The 14614-nt window shown below is 35.6% G+C and overlaps 1 protein-coding gene across 7 annotated transcripts in view; it reads left to right on the top strand.

The window, feature by feature from the left end:
- The first annotated feature begins 27 nt into the window (after positions 1-27).
- Sgce (sarcoglycan epsilon) overlaps positions 28-14614 on the top strand; it is a 69885-nt gene continuing 55298 nt past the window's right edge. For all 7 annotated transcript variants that reach the window (XM_076833851.1, XM_076833844.1, XM_076833823.1 and 4 more), the window contains exon 1: positions 28-184. In XM_076833851.1, the coding sequence (XP_076689966.1) occupies positions 76-184 (109 nt within the window). In that variant the 5' untranslated portion in view covers positions 28-75. The remainder of the gene's footprint in view (positions 185-14614) is intronic.

Raw genomic sequence — 14614 nt, 5'->3', positions numbered from 1 at the left:
ACTGGCCAAGCTGGGAAGAAAGAAGAAAGGGAGGGGAGGGGAGAATCGAGGACTGCCGGCCTAGCCAGGCCAAGAATGCTTTTGCCCTGGTGGTGGGAGCTGGGAGACCCCTGTGCTTGGACTGGACAGGGTCGGGGGACACGCAGGATGAGCCCCGCGACCACTGGCACATTCTTGCTGACAGGTTAGTGGCCTGCGCGCGATGTGGAGGTCCTGGGCCAAACAGGCCGCCGCCTCCCCCTCCCCCACTCGGGTTCGGGGTACCCGGGCTCGCCCTTTGGGCTCCAGCCCCTCTTGATGCCCCATTGTATCCCTGTTTCAGAATGCCCTGTACCCTACTTTTGGGGACTGTGGGTCCCTCTCCAGGATTGACCCCTGGCCTTTTCTTTTTCTCTGCACCCCCACTGGCCCCTCCCTGACCAGCGGGCGCAGAATTTTCAGCTCCAGTTTCCATTCCCAGCACCCTCTGACCCCCCACCCCAGCCCCCTAGTTGGACCTCTCTCGATCTTGTAGCAAAGACCTGGGGGTCGCTGCCCATTTTGGGGGGATGTTACCCCGTTATTGGGGCTCCTTGGCCTAGATAGAAGCCAAAGGAAATAGGTGTCAAACCGCATCCCCCTCTTCAAATAACATCTTTTCTCTTTTTCTTGAATCTGATTGAGAGAGAACACTAAAACCCGACATTTAAAACACCTAATTCACCCTTCTTCCTAAACGCATTTCTCGGAGGTGGAAATCCCATTTTTCTTAGGTTTTTACCGAGCAGGGAAGCGAAATCATGCGATGCCGGGAGCCAAACAGGGTATTCAGGTCAGGGTTAACCCCGGTTTGGGGGCTAGAGATGCTGCAAACAGCACCGATTGCCGCACCAAGTGCATTATTTTGAGAAAGGAAAAACAATTGAAAACAGCTGTGGATGCTTCCACTGTGCTTGGCGGGCTTTGGAGGCTCTCAGCTAGGGTGGTTTACAGAGAGACCTCGCTTTCCCTACAAACGTTACATTTTCTTAAATCTTTTAGGGTGAATGAATGCGTTTGCTTATGGTAACCGCACGTCTAATCCTTTGAAGCGGGTTGCCGAGCTTCGGCCCCAAATATTTGTGTGAATGTATACCAATAAACATTTTTTTTAAGTGGGGGAAAATTACTGATGAGAAAGAATGCTAAATAAAGCCTTAGTGCAGATTCCCATCTAAACCGCCTCAAAGTGTTATGCATTAGGAAAACTGACAATCTGTTGCTAATCTTAGTAAAAGAAGTTTAAGTGAGAAAATAAAATTGTTTACAACTGATATTTCTGAAACACAGATGAAACACATTAGTCTTTCGAGACTAAAATTGAACAAACTTTAGTAACATTGATGCTCCCTATTTTATTCTTAGAGGATAAATGAGAATTTTACCCATTGTGTTTGACAAAGTGGTAGGGACCCGGTTTAAAAAGCGAATCTTTCTAGGAATGAAGTAAACTTAGTCCATTTAGTGAGATTTTACATCTTATTTAGAAATAAATGTTCACCATTAAGATTTGTGAACAATTGAATGAATGAAGCGCAGATTTCCAACAATGAAAGGCATTTTTCTAGAAGTTGGGAGAACACAATACTTTTTAGAAGTGACTTTTAATTTAATCTAACCCTCTTCTGCAATACATAATAATTCTAGGATTTCTTAGAGCACTGTTCTGGTGACTGCCCGACTGTCAAATTCTTAGCAGTTTGTTTTTTAACCCAAGTTACTTCACCCAGTTGTTAACTGATAGACTTTGTTCTCCTAAAAAAATGAATTAAAAAGTAGTGTAGTTGAAAAATGGGGAAAATTCAACTTTAAAAAAACCCATCCGAGACTTTCAAAGTTTAAATCAGTTTGATGTTTTAATTTCAAAATGTTAGCCAGGATTTATTTTTGTAAAATTTAAAAAAACTTAATTAGTATTTTTATCATAATAAAATAATTTCTAATCATCGTCCAAAATTCAGGGGAAGAACCCCAGAAAAGTATAAAGAAGAAAATCAAGATCACCTGTAACCTTTTCACCCTGCAATAATACCAGTAAATATTATAGAATCTGCTTTTTTATACTTTCTCTATGCTTATATAGGTATCTAAAGAATATATATTTTTCATGATTACATATATACTTTTTGAAAATTAAAAAATGGGATCAAGTTAATTTTCCTCAAGGGTTTTCCTTCCAAATAGCCTTTAAATATTAAATAAGATTAAATTTTCAGAGTTTTCTTTAAATGAAATAATATTAATTTCTAATTAAATATTTTAATGAACAACCTTGGAATATAAATATTTAAAACAAGAAAACAGTAGAATTTCTTCTGTTTTCTCTATTCTAACATATACATAATTGTCATTTTGTTGTATTTCCTGTTTTTTTCCCTCTATATTTGAAATAAAATCTTTTTCACTTTGCTTAGAAATATATTTTTCTAAGGGAAAAGGCAATATCAATAGATAATTAGTTTAGATAAAACTTTCCTGCTATCTAAAACAACACAATATTAAAAATAACAAACATCAGTAGATACTTTAGATATTTTTGTGTTACTAAAAACAAATTTAAAAACAAAAAATCCCAATAAATATTAGTAGATAAGGACTTTAAAGACTTTTGATACTTAATATCTAAATGACTTTTAGATTTTCTCAGGTATTTATTCCTGATGTTGATTGTTTCCTACCCATTTTTACAAGGTCAAATGTAAAGTGAACAAGGTGTTAGTCGTCATTATTTACTTTACCAAATAATAACTGAACTTTGTATAAAGGCATTTTATCCATTTTTACAAGAATTTGTCCTGGATGTATCAAACTGTTGATTAACCACCTATATTTAACTTCTAGTATGGTCGGAAAATTGCATTTGAAAACCTAGAGGGATTTTTTACTTGTCAAATAATAATCAGACTTTCTTTTTTGTATATTTTACCTCTGTTATAACAATTTGCCATTTATCATGAAGCTGTTGATTTACCTCATGTATTTTAGTTCTAGTGGAGTGGGAAATTGCATTTCAAAAGAAACTAAAATTTTCTCATGTCAAATAATTACTGGACTTTCTATTTGGACATTTTATCCATTTTTAAAAGGGCAATTTGTATGGATCTATGAGCCTTGTGATTTGCCACCTGTATTTGTCTTAATTTCTAAGAAGGTAGGGAAAACTTATTTCTAAGCAAAGTAGAATTTTCATTTGTCAAATAGTAACTGGACTTTGTAATACTCATTTTATCAATTTTTATAACAGTTTGCCATAAATCTAACAGCTGTTGATTTATCTCATGTATTTAGCATAACTTCTAGTATGGTAGTCAAATTATATTTTTAAGCCGAGTAGAATTTTCACTTGTCTCACAGACATTGAAAATAGCAAGGAATAGTACCAGAAAAAACTGATTAGACACAACCCAAAGAGATAAAGATAACATGTTTCCAGTTTCTAACTCTCGGGTTTTCCATTGATGAAAATCATCCTCTAAACAAAATACTGAAGCAATGAAGAAATCCTGTCTTGTTAAAAATTCTCAAGTCAAATATCCAGATTGTTTGTGCTTCTGATAAGACCAGTGTTTACAGATCACATTTTCTCCAAAATAATCAGCCTGTCTCTTTCTCTGTGTTGTGTTTCTTCCTTCTTTCTTCTTACTAATTGTCCACACATACTTACAATCAATTTCCTTTCTTAAAATTTACTCTTCCAAACTCTATAAACACCTAAATGAATATTCTATTATTTATCTTATTTCCTACTCTTAGGGTAAAAATAACTCTAGATGAATAGATGATATTGGTTTATGTGTCTGTTAGAGAGTCTTGGGCTGGAAAAGGAAATTTTTTCACTTTGTTGCATTTTAGTTCAGAGCTTCACAGAAATATAAACGTGATGACTCTTTTCTTTCCATACTTTCCTAACCTTTCCAAGAGACAGATAGACAAACGGACACACACGTCTAACATCCGAGTTTTCTAAATTTAGGATTCAGTTCTTCAGTCTGTCTCCCCAGAAACATTAACTACTATATTTTTTTAAATTGAAAAAAAAAATTTTAAAGCCAGTCTTTCTAAGGATCAACAAGTCATTTCAAATGACTGTTTTCCTGCTCGGAGTTTTCAGGTTGATAGGAACAGATAGAGTCTCAATGCTCTCAAAAACTATTTCACATAGATTGCTCCTAAGCTAAATTATCTCTACATAATTACTACATTTTGATTTTTCAAATAATGTAAAGTATTGAAGACAATATTGAATTTTAAAACAACATATAACATTCCCCCCACCCCAACACACAATCTCCACACCCTGACACTAGAATAAACATTTCCACTTATGTTCCTTTTCTTCTGGTCTTTGGTCTGTGTGCATGCATATTTTGATACAACTATAATTTTAATATGTATAGATCTTTTACATTTGGTTTTTAAAGATAAGCAATTCTTGCTTTCAGCAAAGTAATTGTCAAGGCTTCTGGCTGCTCTTGTGTGAGGACTAATTAGCAGAATTGCTGGGTAATGGGAGGCAGGCTGAAACCAGTACTAGCTAGGTGTGTGGGTTATTGGGTTTTGGTAAGGGAGTAACCCTAGTAGGGTCACAAACCTTTGCCCTGGGTCTTAGTCTTCTTCTTCTTCTTTTTTTCTTTTTCTTTTCTTTTCTTTCTTTCTTTCTTTCTTTTTTTTTTTTTTTTAGCATTTACATGAATGATTTTGACAAAGATCTAGGAGGCTTGCTTTAAAATTCATGGATGACTGGAGAAGGGATAGCTGTTACAAACAGATAACAGAATTTAGAGTTAAACACCATTCAAATATGGTGCAATGCTATGCTGAAAGCAAAAAGATATTTTATAGCAGCAAATGTATCGTAATTCATTGGTGTGGAAGAAAGGAGATGACTTAGTATGGTGGCAGTTCTTTAGGGGAAAAAAGGCTAATATGAACCAGTGTCATGATATAATTAAAAAAAATACACACACAGATTATATATATATATATATATTATATATATATATATATAATATATATATATGTCAGAGTTAGGCTATGTTAAAAGTATAGTGTCCATATGTCACAAAAATTAATAGTAAACCTTGCTCTAATCAACCACATCTGTAGTATTGTGTTCATTTTGGCTGTCACATTTAAAGAGAGACGTTGACAAATTAGACAACTTCCAGAGCAGTCTGTGGGGATGGTGAGGGGTCTGGCAATTCTGTCATAGGAGGTATTCTCAGAGGGTCTGGAAGTGTTTAGCATGAGCGGAGTAAAAGTAGACATGAACTCCCTTCTGTTTGCTTGGAAAAGCAGAACCAGCATCAGTGGGTGAAAGGTACAGATAGATTTCAACTTGAGACCTTTCTAACAGTTTGTGCTGCTCAACAAGAAAATCAACTTTACTTGTTCTATTCTTTTACAATTGCAGAAGCAGTCACCTTTCTTGCAATGAATATTTTATTTGAAGGCCATGATAACATTTTAGTGTAGCTGACATAGATACTTGTGGTAGAAACATTTTATTTGATTTTTCTCATCAACTGTGTAAAAAGAATGGTCTTATGTGTTGCAAGTTGATCTCTTACAACCTGAAAATAGCGCTGACACGGTAATTTAACACATTCTGTCCTCTCTCTTCTATTCCATTTTCAAACATGAAAATCTGAGAAGAAAATGAAAGATTCTTTTTCCCCTGCAAAATGCCCTGTTCTTAGCTTGCATCCTGGAGTCACTGCTTTCCTATTATTTCTTGCTGTCTGTTGGAGCAGAGCAGGCTTTTCAGGCAGAGTGGCGGCGGATGTTGGGGACACCCAGGGGTACAGGGGAGCAGGCAAGATGCTGGCTTCTCTCATTTAGGACAGCTCAACCCTTGGCTGTTTCTTCCCCAGAGGAAAATGTGGGGCAATTCTCCCTTCAGTCATTGCCCCACTCTCTTATGATATATTTCCTTGAAATACTTATGACTACAGTTTTTTTTTTTTTTTTTAATTTTCAATAGCAAAATAACTTCAGTCCATGTCAGATTAGCTGGTTTCTGATTACCTCAGGGGGCACATTCTTAGTGTTTCCAACATGTCTTGGAACAGATTTTTCTTTCATGTCTGCCCATCTGCCTATTGATTGTTTATTTTGATGATCTGATCTAACTTTGAAAATGTGATTGCTAAAACTTAATCTGCGGAGGATGCAAGACTTCCTTCCAGGACCCCCTTTCCGAGTAGCACTCTGACTATAGAAACCATTTTTATGCAAGGGGGAGTCTTGTAAACTATGGAGGACTCTGATGAGAGATGTGAAGAAAGGAGAGACTGACTATTCTCATCTTCACTAACTAACTTTTATCTGCTGCTTTTACTCCTTCCTCATACCCAGAACTTTCTCCTTCACTTCAATTGTTAGGTTAGAAATAACATGCTCACTGTCTGTGTGCAGTGTTTTTTTTTTTTTTTTTTTTTTTAATGTTGAACAACTTTCTCCCCTTTTATTCCCTCTGTCTTTTGTGAAAGTGCCATGTACTTTTGTGGGGTTGTAATAATGCAAACGGCAACTAGGGATGGCTTTATTCCCAGTTGTTGAAGATGCCACAGGCGTTCTTGGGCTGAGCTCATATTTCCGAGAAAGAAATGCTCAAAGGTGAGGTTCTGACTTGTCAACATTCACCTGATCCACAGGCGGCTACTTGCAATTCCTTGAATGCAGGGCTGTTTCCTGCACCAGAGCTTGGAAAGTAATGATCCATAATGTTTAAGTTGTAAAAGTTATTGTGGGAAATAAATAAATAGTTTCAAAATATTCCTTGATGGCATAAATACTGTTAAATTCTCAGAAACATGAATATGTGGGTAAAACCTAAAACACTCTTTTCTTCTTGGATCCCTCTCTGGTAAATTTTTTTTTTTAATCTTCATCTAAGAATTTTAATACAATATTTGTGCAGTAGTGATTTAAATCCATTTTATTATTTAAAAATCACTCATCTTTAGCACATCTCACTTTCTATCTAATTACCTTAGGCTAATCAGATTTTTAGAATAGATCTTTGGCAGCCTGTGCCACGGGAATCGCCACGGCATCTGTTGTGACATAGAAGGACAGACTTTCTTTTCTGATAAATGAAGCCGCTCATTTCAAAAAATGTTTAGGGGTTAGGCAGCTTCAGTGTAAATTCTTTCCCATTCTTTAGCTTTTCACTCATTCATCTGGTCACCACTTTGATTATTATGGAGATTTGGGGTTCACTGTGAATTTGAAAGAAGAGATCACAGTTAATTTTTGGATAGCAGTTAAAGTGAAATAGTTTAGTTCCCTATTTTTTTAGCAGTAGGTATAGAAATATAGTTGCTCTTTTACCTCAGAATGGAAAAGAAAAGAAAAAAAAAATTAGCCCCACGTTTTTTTGTTTTTCCTTCTTAGCAAATTAGCGTTTCTCCCTCTGTGGTAAGGTGACATCGGCTTTTCTCTCTTATGAAATAGTTAATCAATGTAGCACCTTTAACATCTTTCATTTTCTGTAGGTACATAGTTGATTCTAATCAAAGACCAGTACCGCAAGAGTGAAAACAGAGCAGGTTGCTACATGTTCATATCAGAAATCTGAAATGTACAGTATTTTGTGTTTAGCCATTTTTCTTCTAGAAGTTCAGCTTACAGATATATTGATGAAAGAGTTCAAAGATAGAGATAAGGATGTTTATTGCAGTATTGATAGTAAATAAGGAAAAACTGGGGAAAAAATCTTGGTTGTATTTTTGAATTAGTAATTCTTTTATTTATTATTTTTTGGAGGGGAGAGTGCTGAGTGTTTTTGAGACCCCGTGTTAGAAGCTGGGAAATACACAATTCCACCCATCACAGAACTTCTTACACTAGTGGAATTGACAAAGATTAATCAAATTACTTTTTCAAATTAATCTTTGTGATGAATCATCAAATTATTACACAGGTAAACATGCCGTTAGAAGTATGATAAGTGCTATAAACATTATTAGAACATCTAAGTAGAAGATTCGGTTGCATTTGGTTGGGGAAGGGGAGAGTTAGGTTTTTCCAAGAGGTAGAGGAGTTGTGAAGGATGAATAAATGCTAGTGAGGTACAGTGGGGAAGGCAAAAAGAAGAGGTCTGCAAGAGGCCCTGGGGCAGGTAGAGCATGTCAAAAAGAAATTGCTGAAGAAAGTTTAGAGATGTTGGAGCAGAAAGAGGGGCAAGTGCCCTATGAATGAGGCTAGAGCTGGGGTCAAGAACAAGTCTTGTGGGACTTAGGAGACCATAAAGGGTTTCATCTTTATACTAAGGCCAACAGGGAAGTCTTCCAGAGGGCTGTAAGCAGGACAAGATCAGATTTGCATTTCAAAAGGAGTACTTCAGCTGCTTTGTGAAGAGGTTGGAGGAGCCCAAATAGATGCACTACCAGCCTAGACTACAGTAACCCAGGATAGAGACCATGACATTGTGGGTTCTAGTGGGAATAAGGAAATGAAGATAAGAGGGACATTTATAAGTGTAAAAATGGATGAAAGAGGGTATTGGACTGAATTTGAGGAAGAGTGATGAGATGTCAGGGACGATTTCTAGATTTCTGTCATCTGCATAAGTGTAGATGTTATGTCATTCATGGGAAGAAGAATGCTGATAGAGGGTCAAATTGTAAGGGAACAATCAGGGGTTCTTGTTTGGTCAGGATGAGTTCAAGGTTATGGTAAATAAATTGTGATTGGGACAATAGAAAGCTCTGTAACCTTAAAATGTGGTATCATGTAAACAGGTTCAAGATATAGTCTAAGTGAAAAAAGTGTGAATCACATTATTTAAAGAAGAGCATGGTGTGTGTGTATTTATGTGTACAAATATATGTTGCATATGCATAGAATATGAAAATCTGTAGAGACTATTAAGAGCTTGTATTCTAGATAGTGGCATTAGTAGGACGGCAATAAGGGTGTGAGAGGGCATTTTTATAGTTTATACCTTCCTGATTATAACATTGAAATGTATCACAATTAGAATGTATGGCATCTATGATAAAGACAGGTAAGGACATTTAAAGCAAACACCCAAATTAAGAATATCTTTCTTTTAGAGGTATCTTAATCAGAAATATCACATAAGCATTATTGCATTTTTTTATTTTGAACAGGAAAATTTCCCTACAGCTTTACTTCCCTAGCCCAATAGCTCATACGTACATTTTGCCTTTTAATCCCATTTCCACTAGAATGCACTATTACACTAGATTTCACATAGTAGAGCACATACTGTTTTATTTTCTGCTTTTCACTAATTTTATTAATTTAAAAAGAGTCTTACATTTTGCAAATGAGGGCATTAAATTGGAATGCTATATGTAACTACTGCATACATTATATATCCCTTTTATTGAAGATCCCACTAGTACTCCTTTATTAACTAGTATTTCTGCTATGGATATTACTGTGTCTAGGAAGGAAAACTCAAACTTTTCTCCTTAGGCTATTCGAGCAAAAACCAAAACAAAGCAAAACAAACAAAAAAAAACCCCACAAACAAACAAACAAACAAAAGCTACCAAGAGAAATGAATAACCTTTCCTTCTCCATTAACTAGTCTATCAAACCAACAGCTCCTATACCGGACATTTAATTTTCCATCCTATTGTGGTATTATGTTTAGTGCAAAGTTGGAATCTTGTGCTTATGGCATTTTTTTCCTTTTTTTTTGGCTTTTGTTGCATTATTTTCTCAGAATAAATACCGAAGAGTTTATGCAAGTCAAGGAGTATGGATATCAATATAATTCATTTCTGATTACGTCTGGCTATCTTCAAAAGGGTTAAACTGCAGCATTCGACTAGTGTGTCTAAGCAGGGCAGGGAAGGAGGACTTGCTGAGAGACCGGCTTCTCAGACTTGGGGGAAGCCACATGGTAGAATCTGGTCTGGTTGGAGCCCCTGGGCTGCTGGCCATGTTGCTGGGTAGTCTCTAGCATTTACTCTATTCTGCCTTGGAAATACTATCATTTTTTTATGTACCATAATTTTGGGAAAAAACAAATGATGCCATATAATGCTAGCTGTAATGATAATATTTTCTATTTGAAGATTATTTTTAAAAAATCACATTTATAGAAGTACACATCTTTCTTCAAATTATTTAAAACACAAATATAATAGTTCAATTTTTTGAGCACATTGTTATGTGCTAAGCATTCTTCTAAAGATTGTTAATGTGTCATCTCAGGTTATGGTCAATACCTGCATGATGCGGGTACTGCTCTATTCTTATCAGATAAGAAAATGGAGGCACAGAGATATGAAGTAGTTGCCTAACAGACAAAAACTGAGATTTGAATCCAGATACTCTACTCTGATAGCAAATGTTGCTTTTCTACACTCCAATTTTATGTCACTCTAAAATCTTTTATATTTTAATCAAGTTTTTAGTACAGGCTAAGAATTACAAAATTTCTAATGATTTTTAATTCTATGAAGCAATTGCTTACATTCTCCTATGCCAGGCTTTTCTGTTTTAACAAAATTTGAAAGCTACTTCTTCCAGTATTTTTGGTTTAATGTCTTGCTATTATACTTCTTTTAGGAATATCTTTTCCTGATATCTTTCAGAGGTTATAGTGGACAGTTTTCCTCAGCAAAGCTTTGGCATTCCTCTTTCCCCCATAGGTTCTCATTAACATTTTAGCTTGCCTCTCTCAGTGAATTGTTTTGTGTTTTGTTTTTGTTTTGGTACACATAGTACTTGGGATTAATTTCCGCTGCATAGCAATAGCATCGCCTCGTTGCTAACTATTTCTAATCCAGGTTGTTTTTCTAAAGAGAATAATAAATTGAATATGATAAATATATCAAATTACATAAAAATATATGGTTTACAAATTGCTTTTTTATTTAACTGTTTGGGAGTAGTATTGATGGGTGGATGACATAGACTTTGCAGCCAGCTATGAAAGGAGTTAAAAATCCAACTTTGCCACTTAATAAACATATGAATGGTGGTAAGTCACATAATTTCCTAAGACTTCTTATCCTTATTGTAAAATGGTTTTGTTTGTTTGTTTGTGTTTTGTATGATGCTGGGGATCAAACACAGAGACTCACACATGCCAGGCAAGCACTCTGTCACTGAGCTACATCTCCAATCCTGTAAGATGGAACTAATACTACCTATTTCATATAATTGATGTAATGATGAAATTAGTTAATATGTATAAAATCCTAAGTGTAGTATCTAACACTTTAGCAATCACAACATAGTAGCTAATAAGAAGTAATGGTAAACTAACATTTTTGAAGAGAAAAATATGAACAAGTTTTTAAATATAAGGAGTAACTTTAAAGTATTAAGCAGAGTTAGATAAACAAAGGGAAGAGAAAAGTGTAGGGTGTAAAAGAGCAAAATAGTCACTTGGGTAGGGGGTGGTGAGAGAAGAGTAGAGATGTAGGATATGTGAGCTATGCAACCAACTTCTGAAAACAAGACTTCGATTCTCTTAGAGTAGAATATGAAAAGAGATAAATGAAGAGTGGACAGAGAAAGATTTGACGGTTTGCTTCTAAGGTGAGTGTGTTAATCAGATTAATTTTCATTTGGCATGTCCTGCTGTTTACTTGGACAGTGATGTCTGAGTAAGTTATTATTTATTATTTCTGTCCCTTGACATTCTGATTAGCTCATCAGCAATCAGTCACTATTCATAGTTCTTCAACTGCTTTTATTAAATAGCAATCCCCTCCTCCCCCAGCCTGCAAATTATTCAGGTTTGGGAAAGAGTAATATCTCTGGAGAGAGTGCTTGCCCCAGGCCAGATGAAATGTAGTCATGCTGCTACACGACTCAGAATGAATCACAGAATCTTAAGACAAACTTTACGTATTGTATAGTTTCTAGGGAACTTGAGGACATGGCAGCCACTTTTGGATTACTTCAGACTTTGATTATTTTGGAGGGGGAGCATTGAAGAGTTGGTTGAATTATATACAGGAATATCCAGGCTAGTTGTATAAAAGTTTCCTTAGTTTGGGCTGTGAAAAGGCAGAATGCAGGGCATTCTTGGCTGTTGTTTTTATGAATTAGAGCAAAACTCACACCCAGGTATAACTGTAGCAGAAATTATCATGAACCTGGTAAACACAGTGTAGTTCTCTCTTCCTTTTCAGGTTTCTGGGGATGGTCCATGATCTTTGGAATTAGTCTTAAGAACCAGTCTATACAAGTTGACATTTCTTTACACATTAGATTTAATCTTGAAAAGTTGTAAACTAGGTAAATATTTTAAAAACTCAGTCATATTTTCCCATCCTAAGAAAATTTGTTCTCACTGAAAAAAACAAACAACAACAAGAAAAGCAAAAACAAAAAACATTGGTCCTTTTCTAATGAAAATAAAACTACAAAATACCAGCCTTTTTCAGTGAGGACTCTCCACTTGTCAGTGTAGAGATTACAATAATTTCCCATACAAGAAGTTAGTCAGGTGCATCCATGATCTTGAACACACAATTAAAAACAAATAGTTATTTCCATATTATTGAGATTTCTCTAATAAGGAAAGGGACTTGAATGTTTAAGCAGCTCCATTACCCTCGGCATTATGTTTTGCCTTCAATGACATTGCCTCATGAGTAGAACCACAAAAAAATTGTCCTTTTATTTATATTTATAGGGCTTCAGTCTTTTGTGGTTATAGTTGGACTTTGTTTGGATGGATGTGAAGTTTTAAAAAATGAATATACTCAAAGCAGTGCTGCCCTTAAAACAGAGCAACAGCTTGAGACATGTTTAAACCACTATACCCTGCCTTAATTTTGAACAATTAAGATTTGATTTTTTTTTTTGCATCCCATAAACACTAACTGGACTGTTCTTATACAGGACCTGGAAAGCATGAGTGATCATACATTAATTCAACAAGCAGTGATATTAAATCTTATGCTGGTTTAGTTAGGTTTTGAAAGCAAGAGTATAGGACAAAAATCCCAGACTTAGAGTTATCCTTGTAAATCCTTCAGATTGCTCATAAAGTATGATATTTGTAGTTTCGTGTGTATAACAACATTTCTTATGTGCAGCATAGTCTGAAAATGGCTGTGCTAGAATAAAGGAAAGAATGAAAGAGAAGCTGCCTATACACTAGTCCCCAAAGAGATGGGGAACATGAGAGTGTCTGCTGGCCTGTAAGCCTTATTCCATTTTGCCTTCCGATTAAGCCTCTACAATCTTCAGACACATTAATAGATTAATTTGGTTTTGTAAAGATTGAATTGGATAATATATGTGAAAGTACTTTGTTCCAGATCTGGTGATGGTGATACATTTAAATCTAAAGGTTGCTTGTCAGATCCACATATATGTTGAACTTGGGAAAGAGAGAAGAAGTTGGCCTCCTCCTTGCTCTCTATGAGTTGGGCTTCCTCAGTGTCCAGCAGTGACTTCCATGTTTTTGCAAGTTGGCCATATTGTGGTTGGAGGTAGAAGGGTAGGGTTTTCTAAGTTCTAAGGTCAGCCCTATTTTGGTACATTTAAGGGAATTACATGAATGATATGCCTTTGGTTCTCTAACTCATGTCTCAGTCTTTTAGAATTGTATATGAGAAATCACCTGATGAAATTGTACAGCCCATCTACACCTCTCTCTATGGTGGAGTCATGAATATGTGCTTACATTTATTATGAATCTTTTGGGGTACGTGTGAATATGTATTTGGGGGAGATTCCCAGGTGATTCCTATATAGCCAGCATCTTACATTTGAGACTTAGTGATTGGAATCTTGGGAGAGGAGTATTGTGCTCCCAGACACTATAAACATTTCTGATCCTGTGTTAGCTTAAATTATTAGAAAATGCCTACTGTATTTTGATCCAGATTTCAAAGCATGTAATTTCAGTTATTATATGAATCCAGAATTTAGTAGGAAAGTCATTCATAAGATTGGTTGCTTAATAAAGGAAGTTAGTATAGGGAAATTTACATAGTCTAAAAATGAAATACCAGTTAAGTTTCTTATTTGTTGGAGTGCTAGGATTTTGACTGGTAATCAAAATTACCAGTCCCCATTATTACTGAAATGATCACCTGAGGTCTTGACTGTTTTTTATAACCTAAGTTTTGAATTGCATTCTTTTTTTTATTTTAGAAAAGAATTTGCTATTTCTCATAATTTAGTTCAAGTTAAACATTTTTACTGAAAATTCAGACTGAAAAGGAAATGTACATTTCATCTCTAATTTATTAAGGTGGGAAGCTCTATTTACACTAACTTTGTTGGATTTCACTGGATGTTTCTGTCTTCACTTTTCCTTACTTTCTCATTCCTGATGTATTGTCTTTATGTGTAGAGTAAATCCTTGGTCCTATCTTGTCAACGTTTTTCTTGGATTAGGTCCCATCAATTATGCTCATTTTCTTTATCCTTAGTCTTTTTATCTCCTCTTATATATTGTCCTCTGTGTGTGTACAAAATCTAACTTTCCTTGTACTAAAATAACCATCCCTCTTTTCCACCTTGTTTCTTTTCAACGTATCATTTGATCTCTTTGCTTCCCTGTTCTGGCTGGCACTCTTGAAAGATTAACTGTATTTCCAGCATCCTCATCTTGACCTTTGTAGTTTGGCTTCTGCTC

The sequence above is a fragment of the Callospermophilus lateralis genome, chromosome 1 (genome assembly GCF_048772815.1).
Source record: "Callospermophilus lateralis isolate mCalLat2 chromosome 1, mCalLat2.hap1, whole genome shotgun sequence".
Taxonomy (NCBI): Eukaryota; Metazoa; Chordata; class Mammalia; order Rodentia; family Sciuridae; genus Callospermophilus; species Callospermophilus lateralis.
This window is presented reverse-complemented; position numbering and strand designations above follow the sequence as displayed.